Source organism: Heterodontus francisci, chromosome 30, assembly GCF_036365525.1.
Source record: "Heterodontus francisci isolate sHetFra1 chromosome 30, sHetFra1.hap1, whole genome shotgun sequence".
Lineage (NCBI taxonomy): Eukaryota > Metazoa > Chordata > Chondrichthyes > Heterodontiformes > Heterodontidae > Heterodontus > Heterodontus francisci.
Genome location: NC_090400.1, coordinates 49643294 through 49659572, shown reverse-complemented (window position 1 = coordinate 49659572; position 16279 = coordinate 49643294). Strand labels below are relative to the sequence as shown.

Below are 16279 nucleotides of genomic sequence, written 5' to 3'. Positions count from 1 at the left end.
CACGTGAAGCTGCCAAGTGACGCTCTGAGTTGTTTTTGACATTGGCGCCTGTTGCAAAGCTGCTGTAGCAACTGGTCATCGTGGTAGTGCACACCAGTCCACGGGATGTGTCTCCACTTCCTTTTTTTATTCATTCATGGGATGTGGGCATCGCTGGCTAAGCCAGCATTTATTGCCCATCCCTAATTGCCCTTGAGAAGATGATGGTGAGCTGCCATCTTGAACTGCTGCAGTCCATGTGAGGTAGGTACACCCACAGTACTGTTAGAAAGGGAGTTCCAGGATTTTGACCCAGCAACAGTGAAGGAACGGCGATATAGTTCCAAGTCAGGATGGTGTGTGACTTAGAGGGGAACTTGCAGGTGGTGGTGTTCTAGTGCATTTGCTGCCCTTGTCCTTCTAGTTGGTAGAGGTCACGGGTTGGAAGGTGCTGTGTAAGGAGCCTTGGTGCGTTGCTGCAGTGCATGTTGTAGATGGTACACACTGCTGCCACTGTGAGTCGGTGGTGGAGGTGTGAATGTTTGTGGATGGGGTGCCAATCAAGCGGGCTGCTTTGTCCTGGATGGTGTCGAGCTTCTTGAGTGTTGTTGGAGCTGCACCCATCCAGGCAAGTGGAGAGTATTCCATCACACTCCTGACTTGTACCTTGTAGCTAGTGACTCCCAAGTGCGATAGTCGACATTTAGGGCCTTTGTGTCACGCCTGCAAGCATCCTTGAAGCAGAGCTTTGGGCGTCGCACTGGTCATCTGGCCCTGACTACCTCAACATGCACAAGGTCCATGGGTATGTGACAGTCTTCCATCCTGCGGACGTGTCTGATCCAGTGAAGCCGCCTCTTTGATTAGTGCCAACACACTTGGGAGCTCTGCCTTTGAGAGGACTGCCACATTTGTGATTTTGTCCTGCCAGGATATACCCATAATGTGCCTTAGGCAGCAAAGATGGAAATCATTGAGCTTCCTTTCCTGGTAACTGTAAGTCACCAATGTTTCACAGCCATACAGCAAGGTGCTGAGAACACAGGCCTTATAAACCATCAGCTTGGTCCTAAGGGTCAGCTTGGTGTTATCCCATACGCATTTTGTGAGTTAGCCAAAGGTGGGAGCTGCTTTCCCTATGTGTGCATCGAGCTCTGCATCGGGGACAGACTGTCTGTCACTCTGGACCCAAGGTAGCAGAATTTGCTAACTACTTCCATTGGGGTGGGGGGGGGAAGTTGTTTAGTGTGATCAGGGGCAGGGATGCAACACTTTGCCCCATGACCATGGTTGCAACACTTTGCCCCATGACCATGGTTTTCTTGACACTTGTAGTCAAGAAGAACAAGTTTCAGGCAGGGGAGAGAGTTTTTGTAGCTGAGTTTCCATGTGAACGACAAGTGCAGCATCGTCAGCATAGAGGAGTTCTCTGATCAGGACGTGATGTGTTTTCGTCTTCGCTTTCAGTCTTGATAGATTGTAGAGATTGCCATCTACTTGCACACCGAGTCAAACGGCAAGCTGTACAATTTCTACAAGAGCAGACCAAAATTATTTCTGTTCAACTTGGAAGGAAATTCCAGGGAATGGATTTGCCACTGTGTTAGCCGTGTTGGTATACTTGTTACTATGCCATTTTTGGTTAGAATTTATTGTGCTAATAGCAAAAGCTGTTTCTTGCTGGAAGTTGGGTTCAACAATTTAGGCCAGTAGCGATAAACTTTCAAGCAATTATGAAGTAGCAGTGATAGAAAAAAACAAGGCCAACCAGTCCCTTTCCCTATAAGCAGACCCAGTACATGTACCTGGCTCCTACCTTGGCTACTGGAGAGAAAATATATTTGGACTCTTGTTTTATTATGTTATTATCCTGAGTGCAAATGACTCTTGGCAGAATTGCTTGGAGTGTAATTACATGACTTAATTAAACTGAATATTTTACATGCCTAAATTACAGTCTAAGGCACAAGAGAAATCTTTTAAGTAATGCATTTAAATATTTGATATTGAGATGATAGTTTAAACCTTTAATTTGGTTCTTTCATTCAAACTTATTTTTGCCACTAAGAAACTATGAACAATGTAAGGAGTGCCTTTATAACACTGCTCCAAGCATAAACCAATACACAGGTGTCAACCAACCAACCAAAGTGCAATTTTTTATACAGATTGAGCAAACCAGTGAACACATTCAGCATAACAAAGTGCTAATTTGATGCGTGAAGAGGAAAAGTTCAAATGTTTGCATTTCCTTTGGCCAAGTTTCCAACTGTGTCATACGAGTAGCAATTCAGAATGATTATTTGGAGCAAAAATAATGCATTAACAGAAATTGTTCATTTATTCAGATTGACACTGCTGGCCTATATAGGTCTTGTTAATCATATAAATCTGTATTCAAATTATATAAATTTCCAAAATTACTAAAAATTTGTTCGTGCTAGTGCTTTTTGGAAATTCATTATGTATTTTTTATACAATGATCACAGTCTGAAATATTACCTATTCAATAAAATAAGTATATGGTGCGAATAATTTCACCCTGATACTTCTGTTAAATTGTAAGTTCATGTCTGTTACTTAGTCCACTTCAGCTGTGTCCTTTCTCTTCCCTTTCCTCCTTTCTCTCCCCACCACCCCCCCCCCCCCCCCCACCCCAGCCTCTTCCTGGGGGAGAACGTTTTGTGCGGTGAAGACTAGTTTATAATTCACTCTTTTATTTAAATTAGGTAAGGCAATGCCTTAGATTGCACTAGTGAGTTTGTATCTATCCATAAATTCTTAGCTCAGTAGCAGCATTCTTGTCTGAGTCAGAGATTTGAATACACAGTTCAAGCTGACATGAGTGCAGTACTGAAGGTGTGTTCCATTGTCAGAGATGCTGCTTAAAAGAGGAGATATTAAGCAGCAGCTCTGACTGTGCTTTCAGGTAGATGTAAGTAATCCCTCAGTAATATTTGAAACCAGCAAGGGAGACCTGGCCAATATTTATCGCTCAACCAACAGCGCTAGATACAGATTATCCAGTTATTTATTTTGTTGCTATGTGTGGGACCTTGCTGTACACAAATTGGTAGCTGTGTTTCCCTGCGACAGTGACTATACTTCAGAAATACTTAATATACTTGATCTAATAAAATATACTTGACCTCATCCTCACCAATCTGCCTGCCACAGATGCATCTGTCCATGACAGTATTGGTAGGAGTGACCACCGCACAGTCCTTGTGGAGACAAAGTCCCGTCTTCACATTGAGGATACCCGCCATCGTATTCTGTGGTACTGCCACAGTACTAAATGGGATAGATTTCGAACAGATCTAGCAAAGCAAAACTGGGCATCCATGAGGTGCTGCGGGCCATCAGCAGCAGCAGAATTGTACTCAACCACAATCTGTAACCTCATGGCCCAGCATATCCCCCACTCTACCATTACCGTCAAGCAACCGTGGTTCAATAAAGAGTGCAGGATGGCATGCCAGGAGCAGTACCAGGCATACCTCAAAATGCTACAATTCTGCACTACTTGCATGCCAAACAGTGTAAGCAGCATATGATAGACAGAGCTAATGATCCCATAACCAATGTATCAGATCTAAGCTCTGCAGTCCTGCGATATCCAGTCATGAAGGTGGTAGACAATTAAACAACTAACTGGAGGAGGTGCTCCACAAATATTTCCATCCTCAATGATGGGGGAGCCCAGCACATCAGTGCAAAAGATAAGGCTGAAGCATTTGCAACAATCTTCAGCCAGAAGTGCTGAGTGGATGATCCATCTCGGCCTCCTCCTGAAGTCCCCAGCATCACAGTTGCCAGTCTTCAGCCAATCCGATTCACTCCACATGATATCAAAAATTACTGAAGGCACGGGATACTGCAAAGGCTATGGGCCATAACAATATTCCGGCAATAGTACTGAAGACCTGTGTTCCAGAACTTGCCGCGCTCCTAACCAAGCTGCTCCAGTACAGCTACCACACTGGCATCTACCTGGCAATATGGAAACTTGCCCAGGTATGTCCTGTCCACAAAAACAGGACCAGTCCAACCCTGCCAATTGCCACCCCATTAGTCTACTTTCAATCGTAAAGTAATGGAAGGTGTCATTGACAGTGTTATCAAGCGGCACTTGCTTCGCAATAACCTGCTCAGTGACTCTCAGTTTGGGTTCCACCAGGGCCACTCTGCTCCTGACCTCATTACAGCCTTGGTTCAAACGTGGACAAAAGAGCTGAACTCCAGAAGTGAGGTGAGAGTGATTGCCCTTGACATCAAGGCAGCATTTGACTGAGCATGGCATCAAGGATCCCTAGCAAAACTGGAGTCAATGGGAATTGGGGGAAAACTCTCCACTGGTTGGAGTCATACCTAGCACAAAGGAAGATGGTTGTGATTGTTGGAGGTCAATCATCTCAGCTCCAGGACTTCACTGTAGGAGTTCTTCAGGGTAGTGCCCTAGGCCCAACCATCATCAGCTGCTTCATCAACGACTTTCCTTCAATCATAAGGTCAGAAGTGAGGATGTTCGCTGATGATTGCACAATGTTCAGCACCATTCGCAACTCCTCAGATACTGAAGCAGTCCGTGTAGAAATGCAGCAAGCCCTGGACAATATCCAGGCTTGGGCTGATAAGTGGCAAGTAACATTTGCGCCACACAAGTGCCAGGCAATGACCATCTCCAACAAGAGAGAATCTGACCATCACCCCTTGACATTCAATGGCATTACGATTGCTGAATCCCCCACTATCAACATCCTGGGGGTTACCATTGACCAGAAACTGAACTTGAATAGCTAAATAAATACTGTGGCTACAAGAGCAGGTCAGAGGCTAGGAATCCTGCGGCAAGTAACTCACTTCCTGACTCACCAAAGCCTGTCTACCATCTACAAGACACAAGTCAGGAGGGTGATGGAGTACTCTTCACTTGCCTGAGTAGGTGCAATTCCAGCAACACTCAAGAAGCTCGACACCATCCACGAAAAAGCAGCCCGCTTGCTTAACACCAAATCTACAAACAATCACTCCCTGCTCCACCAATGCACGGTGGCAGCAGTGTATACCATCTACAAGATACACTGCAGCAACGCACCAAGGCTCCTGAGACAGCACCTTCCAAACCCACGACCTCTACCACCTAGAAGAACACGAGTAGCAGATGCATGAGAACACCACCACCTGCAAGTTCCCCTCCAAATCACACTCCTCCTGACTTGGAACTATATCTCTGTTCCTTCACTGTCTCTGGGTCAAAATCCTGGAACTCCCTTTCTAACAGCACTGTGGGTGTACCTACCCCACATGGACTGCAGCAGTTCAAGAAGGCAGCTCACCACCACCTTCTCGAGGGCAATTAGGGATGGGCATTAATGGCCTAGCCAGCAACGCCCACATCTCATGAATGCATAAAAAAAAATTGGCTGTGCACCATTTTGGGATGTCCTGAGGGCGTGAAAGGTGCTATATAATGCAATTTTTTTTTTGGTCAACCATCCTGTTAAAGAATGTGTAGATACCAAGTAGTACTTCACAAGGAAGAAGGGGATTTGTGCATGATGCACGTTACACATCTCTTAGCAGGCAGAGTGTAAATAAAGGGAAATAGGGATAGATTTTAGTATGTAACACATGAATAACTTGACCTTTTAAGAATATATACTTAAATTCTGTTTATTCTGCAGCACTTGAGCAACTTTCAGAAGAAACTGATATTTTCATATTGTTTGTGAAGTTGCTTAGAGATGGGAATTGACTTTGCAAATGTTTAAGTTGCAGTGTTCATGTTGCCAGCTTCTGGAAAATGACTCCAGTTGATTAAAGAAAAAACAGGATAGAATGTTTTAGATTTTTAATTTAGCCCACTGCAAGATCTAATATGTTGGGGGTAAATACTCTCTGGAATGTGGTAGAACACCACTGGAGATACTTTTCAGATGGATACCATTAGAGAAATGTGTGCAGTGTTAAGTACTTACGCAGTTTTAAATATTTATTTACTTTTAATCTTAGGGTTGAAGTATCTGCATTCAGCTGGCATATTACACCGCGACATTAAACCAGGGAACCTTCTTGTGAACAGCAACTGTGTCCTTAAGGTCAGTTTGGTCAATTTCTACAGTATTAATTGAACTTGTGTACCAGTAAGAGCTAGTGAAAATAAGTATTCTATTTCTGCTTTATATGGCAAAGTATGCACTTTTTTCTTGTGCACCCCAAAAATGGCTTCATGTAGGACTGTTATTCAACCTTCCAGGTAAAGATGGTCATGTCCATTATCTGGGGTATTTGTATAGTTCCAGTGCAGTACATGGGTGACTGCTAAGTTCGATCTGTGCCTGGAAGGTTTGCTGCGAATAGGGCAGGTTACCGCAGGCGATTGAGCTTTGGACGAGCTACTGGCTTGGGATTTCCTCCTCTTGCATTTTCTCTCTGCTTCTGATATGCGCTTGCTTTCGAAGGAGGCTGCACCCTTTTTTTTATTTGGTTGTGCCAGGGATCAATATCAAACTCCTAAGTGAAGCCTTCAGTGTCAAAGCACTTGCTTTGACCGCCATGAGAGTGCACCCCTGACTCAAGCTCTCCATAGAAGATTTGCTTTGGAAAGTAAATATCAGGCATTCTGGCTACATGAGCAACCCAGCTCAGTTGTGGCTGTCTCAATATGGTGTGGATGCTTGCTATCTCAGTGTCTGGTATTTTGTCCTGCCATCTGACCTTCAGAAGCTTCTGAAGGCAGCTCAAGTGACAATGGTTGAGCTTCTTGGCATGACACTGGCAGATATTCCAAGTTTCGCATGCATAAAGCAGAGTGGGCAGGACTGTTGCTCTATAGACTTTCAGTTTGTTAGGCAGACTTACTACATTTCGTTCCTAGACTGATGATTGAAGTCTGCCAAAGGCTAGTCTTGCTTTAGCAATTCTTGCATGTGTCGCATCATCGATATAGACAGCTCGAGAGTGTGCTGCTGAGATAAATGAACTTATCTACTGCTAACAGATTCTGGTCATGGACTGAAACTTTGGGCTCGATGAGGCTTTCCTGGAGCAGGCTGGTACATGACTTCAGTTTTCTTTGAGCTGATTGTAAGGCCTAAGTTGTCGTATGCATTGGAGAGCATTGCGTGTCCAGCTCTGAACTGGCAGCGAGTGCACAGTTATTGGCAAACAGGAAATCACGAAGTATGTCCTTGAAGACCTTAGATTTTTCCCAGAGTCGTCTCAGATTGAGCAGCTTCCTGTCCATGCGATATCTGATTTCAATGCCAGGATCACCATTATGGAAGGCATCAGAGGGAGAAAAACATGCTGAAGAGGGTTGGTGCTAGCATGCGGCCCTGTGTAACTCCATTAGTGACTGGGAGTGGGTCAGAAGACTCGCCATCATCCAGGACACACGAGCATGCCATCATGGAACTGTTGAACCATTGTGATGAATTTCTCAGAGCAGCTGAATCTCTCCATTACCTCCAAAGGTCCTCACAACTGACTGTGTTGACTGCCTTGGTCAGATCAACAAACGTGGAGTAGAGATCCATGTTTTTGGCATTTCTCCTTGGGCTATCTAACTGCAAATGCCATGTTTGTGATTCCTCGACCTGTTCTGAAATTGCAATAACTCTGGCAACCGATCCTGTTCGAGATATTGCACTAAGCGAATCAGAAGGATTCTGGCGAAGATTTTGCTGGTGATGGAGGGGAGTGATATTCTCTGTGATTGTTGCAAGATTGGCAAGTTCCTTTCCATTTGTACAGGTGGACAATGGAGGCATCTTTGTATTCTTGCGGGATGGTTCTTTGCTCCCACATAGACTGAAGGAGTTCAGTGAGGTTCTTGACCAGGCATTGACCTCCGACCTTGTAAACCTCAGCTGGGATGGCACCAGCTCCTGGAACTTTGCCACTAGACAGGAGTTTCATAGCTTTTGTCATTTCTAACAGCCTGGAAGGGTCATCAAGAGAGCAATTGATAGCCTTTGGCAGCCTGTTAGTTGTTTCTTCATTGATGGATAAAGGCAAGTTGAGGATGTGGTTAAAACGCTCTACCCATCTTTCTAGAATTTGGCCATTTTCTGTGAGCAGAGTTGACCCATTTGTGATGAACCTATAGACTGGGGCCCGTAGACAGATTTCAGAGCATTGTAGAATCTCTTCCAATCTTTGTGGGCGGCATATGACTGGAGTTCGTCTGCTTTCTGATTCAGTCATGTGTCTTGCATCTCTCTCAGCTTGAATTAGACAGTCTTGCGGATGTTTCAGTAGGCATCATGCTTGAATAATGACGACTTGTCATTGAGGTAAGCCCGACAGGGGTGATGTTACTCCTCTAGTGCTTTCATCAAACCAATCTTGATTATGAGAGGTAGGGCCAAGGACCTCTAGAGCTATGGAGTATACTATATCGCTGAAGGTTACCCAGTTCAGTCATCCTCGAAGCAGTGAGTGTCCATTTTCGCTGAGCCTTGAGACATTGAGATGCTCTGGGCCCTCATGCCCTAGGGGTGTCTAAGGGGATGGATCTTGATGTTTAGCTCTGAGATAAGGTCGGTGGTCAGTCTAGCCGTCAGCGCCTCACGTGGCTTTCATTACACGCAAATCCTGCCTATCCCTCTGCCTGGTGATGCCATAGTCAATTAGAGAACAATGCACGGAACGGGTGCATCCAAGACGTCTTGCAGAAAGCTGTTGGTGATTAAGAGCTCACACTCAGCACATCTTCAAGAGGAGATCATTGCTGTTGCAACTGCCAATCCAGTTTTTTCCAATGACTCTTCTCCCAAAAATGGCTTATTGTAGGACTACTAAACTACAGAATGAGATTTTCAATATAGTTAAGCTTACTTACTAGAAAATGTTAGATTATGCTACAGTATGGTTGATGCACAGAGCAACACTGAACATTTTAAATTTACTGTAGAAAATCATTGTTAACACTAATGCTATATTTTACAACGAAATGCTCCTCTTCGCTAGTTCTAGATCTGGGGTGTCCAACCTTTTGGCATGAGGGGTCACATTAGAAATTGTACATAGGGAGCTGGTGAGCAAATTTCAGAAGGATAAGGCATTAGAAATTTATTTTATTACGAATCAAAACAACAGAAAATGTGCATTTTTGTGAACAAGCTTTAAATGAGATTAATTTTATGAATTTACTATGTTGAACACAGATTTAGTGAGATACCTGGCATTGCTTTTGCTCGCACAAGTAGATAATGTCTGCCCACACATGTGATGTAGAGATGCAGAGTATTCCAGATAGACGTCCATCTGTCAGGAGTGATTGCAATTGCTCTCTGCCTCCCGCTCACCCACCCCCTCGCCCGCTCTGTCTCTTCTCCCCCCACCTTCTGTGTCTGTCTCTCTTCCCCCACCCCGTGTCTGTTTCTCTCTCTTCCCAGCACCCTCACCCCCGTGTTTGTCTGTCTCTCTTCTCTCCCCTCTGTCTTGTGTGTTCCTCACCTCCCTTCCCCCCCCCCACTTTCTCTCTGACTCTCTGTCTCCCCCCCCCCCACCATTCTCTGATTCACTCTCCCTCTCTCTCTCTCTCTCTCCCCCCCCATTGTCTGTCTGTGTCTGTCTGCCTCTGCCGCTCTCTCCCCCTCCTGCCGGGCCTAGGCCGCACCCCGGGCTCGCCTTCACTTTAATCAGCATACTGTCGGTTCCCCAGGCTGACCACAACTACCATCTGTCATGACCTGTTCTACTCATTAACCTCTGGGGCCGCGCCACCGGGTCACAATCGCCACGCAGGCACACGGTGCTCTCTGGGAGGAGTTATCCCAGATTATGGTTCCATCCACAGGGACTGGGGAGCAGGGGGACTACATTTCCCAGCAGGTGCTCGCTCACCATAAACAGCAGGGCAGCTGATTGTAATAGAAATCTTTGACGGGCCAGAAGAAATTTCTCATCCCCGAACCTGAAAGCAAATGGTTGAGAGCAAACACCGTGAAGTAAAGAGGAGCAATGGCCAAGTACAGTTTTCATCTGCGGGCTGGATGGGAAACTTTGGCGGGCTGGACTCTGCAGCTTCATTTGGTAGTAAGGCGCTCTGCATGCACAAATTAAAAACCACTTCTTGCAGGCATTTATTTTACACAAACTGAAACAAACTCCTAAAACAATTGTTGGCTTAGTTTTAAAAACTATTCGCACAAGTTCCCTGATGGTTCAGTGGATTTGGCTGAACCATTCAACTGGGAAGACTTGAGTTGGCTGATCTTTCTCATATGGAAGCTAGCTCAGTTGGTCTTAGTGCTTTTAGTTTGGGGAGGTCAAAATTGGGGCAGCCTTGTTGCAACTGCTCAACCTAATCAAAAATGTATGCATGTGTCTGATGAGGATAAGATTAGACTTGGCTGTGTTGCTTTCTCTCCCTCCGACACTCCTTCTACACCCACACCACCAAGCACCACGCCACACCGTACACACGCATACAAAGGCTCATGTATGAGTACTCACTTCAGCAAGATACTAGAGGGTGCCTGGCACCATGCCTTGGGGAGGAGTGAAAATTGGAAGGGTTACTTTTTCCAAGGGTGAACAAAAACTAAGATGTGTATGCTTTTTAAGTTCCATTTTGCCATTGTATCCCAAGTTGAAAATAATAATTTGTTGAACCAGTTTTATAGGCTCTCCTCTGTAAATTATATTTGTTTAAGCAGAAGAATTTCTTTTAACACCCTGGCAGAATTTTTGCATAGTGCAGTATATATGGCAATTAGATTCTAATATGTATGAGGAGACACTGCCATCTACAATATTGATCTATGTCTCACTGCTGTGCATGTTTTGTTAAACACAATCTTGTTAAACACAGTTCTGAGAATTGATTAAGTTGCATGTTAAGTTTACAAAGAATTCTGTAACTTTTAGAAGAATACGGCGAGAAATCAAACTTTTTTGGGCTAGTAAAGTTTGGATTGATAACTGGTAGAATATGAAACTCAACTGGTGCAGGATATGCTTCAATTTCAACTCTGACCTATTTAGGCGAGTTTCATTAAGTTCTCCGTTGTATACAAAGTATACATCTCCAAGCAGTCTGATTCAACAATATATGCAGGGTGGTAGAAAGAAGCAGCAGTGGGGACCTAAAAGGAAAGCAAGCAATGATGTGTTTAAAAACTTGACTATAACTTTTTGCTCAAACGTACAACAGAATTGTATATAAAGAAATTTATTGCCACTCAAATTAGTTTAACCTCTCGTCTTAAAGTGACTATCAAATCTTTGTTTTCAGTGAGATAATAGAACCATAGAACAATTACAGCACAGAAGGAGGCCATTCAGTCCATCATGTCTGTGCCAGCTGAAAAAACTAGCCACCCAATCTAATCTCACCTTCCAGCACCTGGCTGATAGCCTTGCAGGTTACAGCTATTCAGGTGCATGTCCAGGTACCTTTTAAAAGAATTGAGGGTTTCTGCCTCCAGCACCATTCCTGGCAGTGAATTCCAGACTCCCACCGCCCTCTGGGCGAAAACATTTCCCTCATGTCCCCTGTATTCCTTCTACCAATCACCTTAAATCTGTGTACCCTGGTAATTGACCTCCACGCCAGGGTAAACCGGTCCTTCCTGTCCATTCTATCTAGGCCCCTCACAATTTTGTGTACCTCAATTAAGTCTCCCCTCAACCTCCTCAGTTCCAGGGAAAACAACCCTAGCCTATCCAATCTTTCCTCATAGCTACAACTTTCAAGCCCTGGCAACATTCTTGTAAATCTCCTCTGTACTCTCTCCAGATCAATTATGTCCTTTCTGTAATGTGACCAGAACTGTATGCAATACTCCAGCTGTGGCCTATCCGGCATTTTATGCAGTTCCAGCATCACATCCTGCTTTTGTATTCTATACCTCAGCCAATAAAGGAAAGCAATCCATATGCCACCTTCACTCTATCCACCTGTCCTGCCACCTTCAGGGACCTGTGGACATGCACTCCAAGGTCTCTCACTTCTTCTACCCCTCTCAATATCCTCCCGTTTATTGTGTATCCCCTTGCTTTATTTGCCCTCCCCAAATGCATACCTCACACTTCTCTGAATTGAATTCCATTTGCCACTTTCCCACCCACTCAACCAAGCCATTGATATCCTTCTGGAGTCTACAGCTATCCTCTTCACTATCAACTACATGGCCAATTTTTGTGCCATCAGCAAATTTCCCAATCATGCCTCCCACATTTAAGTCCAAATCATTAATATATACCACAAACAGCAAGGGACCCAACACTGAGCCCTGTGGAACGCCACTGGAAACAGCTTTCCATTCGGAAAAAACATCTGTCAACTTTTGGCCTTTGTTTCCTGTGCCTGAGCCATTTCTGGATCCAACCTGCTACATTCCCCTGTATCGCATGGGCTTTCATTTTAATGACCAGTGTGCCATGTGGGACCTTGTCAAATGCCTTACTAAAATCCATGTAGACTACATCCACTGCACTACCCTCATCAATCCTCCCTGTCATTTCCTCAAAAAACTCAATCAAGTTAGTAAGACATGACCTTCCCCTACCAAATTCTTGCTGACTATCCCTGATTAATTCGTGCCTTTCTAAGTGGCACTTTATCCTGTCCCTCAGAATTGATTCTAACAATTTACCCACCACCGAGGTCAGACTGACTGGCCTATAATTATTTGGCTTATCCCTCGCATCCTTTTAAAACAATGGTACAACATTCGCTGACCTCAAATCACCTGGTACCTCGCCTGTATCTAGTGAGGATTTGAAGATGATCCTCACTGCATCTGCTATTTCCTCCCTAGCTTCCTTTAACAACCTGGGATGCAATCCATCTGGTCCTGCCAATTTTTCCGCTTTCAAGAATGTCAGACCCTCTCGTACTTCCTGTCATTATGCTTAATGATCAACATCAATTACTCATTGAAAGTCACCTATCCACACAGATTACATGAAATCCAATTGAAAAGGCAGTAGTTTCTTTCTCCAAAAAAGCATTTTTATTTATTAGGTGTTGGCATTTGACTGGCAATGGCACTAATTGTACATCCAATGAAATGAGTGAGAATTGGAGTTTTATTTCAATGGGGCAGTGCCTGCTTTGCCTAAACCAAACATCTGTGCAACAGTTACTGAAAATTAAACATATGTTTATTGCGAAATAGATCTCTGATTCACATTTTTATATATTCACAGCAATTTCTTCAGTTCATTTACGTGTTGGGATTTGGTGGAATTGTTATAGTGGACGTAAGCAGTCATAAATGTGGCTATGGGCTAATCTTTTCTGCTTTGAGGGTATGCAGCTTTGCATCATATCTACACAAGCTAGTTTTTTTACAAATTGTGTACATTTCTTTTAAAGTTGGGTTTGACCGCTGCTTTCATCCTTCGTGGAGATTCAGTTAGGGTTTAATAAAATGCTTGTAACAAGATACAAAAATGGGCACTGATCTACTGTGAAATTCATGCTGCGAATCTTCTCTAATCTGTCCTTTTTAGGAGCTGAAGTATGGTATTAGATACGAAATTGACACAACTAGAAAACCTGCTTCTGCCACGCACAGTTATGATACCCCAGGTCACTGCTAATAGAATTCTGGGGCCATTGTACCCTTCTGGGAAGTGAAGAAAGTTGATTATTACCCCCATTAGTTTAACTCTACTACTACATGCTGCTCAGAGAACACCATTTGTTTCCCCTGCTTCCTCCTATACCGATTCCTTCCCTCCCCCTGCCGCCACATTGTGTAGTCCAATATATTATGTTACATAGGATAAAAGAGCATGTAGAAACATTGAAAATAGAAGCAGGAGTAGGCCATTCGGCCCTTCGAGCCTGCTCCGCCATTCATTATGATCATGGCTGATCATCCAACTCAGCAGCCTGTTCCTGCTTTCGCCCCATACCCTTTGATCCCTTTAGACCCAAGAGCTATATCTAACTCCTTCTTGAAAACTAAATATCTGACAGATCGCAATGAGCAATGCCACAGGAGATCATTTGCTTCCTAAAAAGTTCTCAATTGCACAAGATGGCTGAAATGTTTCAACAAAATAGGAACAAATCGTGACAATGTCTTAACATCGCTCAGCTACAGCACTTGGCCTTTAATTGACCTTGGAATGTGCTTCAGATTTACAACTAACTGCCAATCTAACCACACATTTCCCTCAACAAAAGAAAATGACCTCAGGCTAAATATATTTAGACCACTTGATCGCAGAGTATATACTTTCTGGCCTTAAAGGAGCAGGCCTAATAAAATGCAGTTCCACCATAACAATAGATTGTTTTTCTTACGGCCATTCTACTAGAGGATTTCTATTTATTATATCTAATGTATTGAAGAAAAACTTGCATCTGCTCATACTACTCGTCTATAAAACTTTATTTCTGCTGTCACATTTTGGTTATACTTCTGTCAATTTCTCCATCCTGTGGCCGAGCTTACAATGGAACTGCCTATATAAACTGGTCATGTTGTACTTACACCCCTCCACCATTGTAATCCTAGTTTTGCATCTCCCAGCGCCTTGCCTTGTACTGTTGAGAAACTCCTGTTCCAAGTCTGTTTCCAAAATTTTAAGTTGTGATTTTACTCTAAGACCAAAGTATATAAAAGAGGGTTAACGTTTCGGGTCAGTGACCCTTCTTCGGAACTGACAAATATTAGAAAAGTCACAGATTATAAACAAGTGAGGTGGGGGTTGGGCAAGAGATAACAAAGGAGAAGGTGCAGATTGGACCAGGCCACATAGCTGACCAAAAGGTCACTGAGCAAAGGCAAACAATATGTTAATGGTGTGTTGAAAGACAAAGCATTAGTACAGATTAGGTGTGAATATACTGAATATTGAACATCAGCAAGTGCAAACCTGAAGAAAAACAACCTGAAAAAAACAGTGGGTGAGCAAACTGAACAAACTAAGATGAACTGAAATAAATACAAAAAAAGATTGTAAAAAATGTAAAAAGGAATGCCAAAAAAAAAAGGAAGAAAAAATAACTAAAAATGACTAAAAATGAAAGTAAAGTGGGGGGCTGTCATGCTCTGAAATTATTGAACTCAATGTTCAGACCGGCAGGCTGTAGTGTGCCTAATCGGTAGATGAGATGCTGTTCCTCGAGCTTGCGTTGATGTTCACTGGAACACTGCAGCAATCCCAGGACAGAGATGTGAGCATGAGAGCAGGGGGGAGTGTTGAAATGGCAAGCAACCGGAAGCTCAGGGTCCTGCTTGCGGACTGAGCGAAGATGTTCCGCAAAGCGGTCACCCAGTCTGCGCTTGGTCTCCCCAATGTAGAGGAGACCACACTGTGAGCAGCGAATACAGTATACTACATTGAAAGAAGTACAAGTAAATCGCTGCTTCACCTGAAAGGAGTGTTTGGGGCCTGGGATAGTGAGGAGAGAGGAGGTAAAGGGACAGGTATTACACCTCCTGCGATTGCAAGGGAAGGTGCCCTGGGACGGGGACGAGGTGGTGGGGGTAATGGAGGAGTGGACCAGGGTGTCGCGGAGGGAACGGTCCCTTCGGAATGCTGACAGGGGAAGGGAGGGGAAGATGCGACTGGTAGTGGCATCACGCTGGAGGTGGCGAAAATGGCGGAGGATGATCCTTTGGATATGGAGGCTGGTGGGATGAAAAGTGAGGACAAGGGGAACCCTGTCACGGTTCTGGGAGGGAGGGGAAGGGGTGAGGGTAGAGGTGCGGGGAATGGGTCGGACACGGTTGAGGGCCCTGTCAACCACAGTGGGGGGAAATCCTCGGTTGAGGAAAAAGGAGGTCATATCAGAAGCACCGTCATGGAAGGTAGCATCATCAGAGCAGATGCGTCGGAGACGGAGAAACTGGGAGAATGGAATGGAGTCCTTACAGGAGGTAGGGTGTGAAGAAGTGTAGTCGAGGTAGCTGTGTCCTAGTTATGCCTGTCTTTTTGTGGGATATGTCGAGCATTCTTTGTTCCAGTCCTACTCAGGCCCCCTCCCCCAACTCTTTTTCCGGTACATTGATGACTGTATCGGTGCCGTTTCCTGCTCCCGCCCCGAACTAGAAAACTTTATCAACTTTGCTTCCAATTTCCACCCTTCTCTCACCTTTACATGATCCATCTCTGACACTTCCCTTCCCTTCCTCGACTTCTCTGTCTCCATCTCTGGGGATAGGTTGTCTACCAATATCCATTATAAGCCCACTGACTCCCACAGCTACCTCCGAAGGGATCGTTCCCTCCGCGACACCCTGGTCCACTCCTCCATTACCCCCACCACCTCGTCCCCGTCCCAGGGCACCTTCCCTTGCAATCGCAGGAGGTGTAATACCTG

General features: G+C 44.5%; 1 protein-coding gene across 4 annotated transcripts in view; it reads left to right on the top strand.

Annotated features, from left to right (window-relative positions):
- Positions 1-16279, top strand: part of nlk2 (nemo-like kinase, type 2) — a 277172-nt gene that overhangs the window by 178838 nt on the left and 82055 nt on the right. For 2 of the 4 annotated variants that reach the window (XM_068010549.1, XM_068010552.1), the window contains exons 5-6: positions 5995-6080; positions 13147-13248. In XM_068010549.1, coding sequence (XP_067866650.1) covers positions 5995-6080; positions 13147-13248 — 188 coding nt within the window. The remainder of the gene's footprint in view (positions 1-5994; positions 6081-13146; positions 13249-16279) is intronic. The other 2 variants (XM_068010551.1, XM_068010550.1) reach the window with 1 other exon arrangement.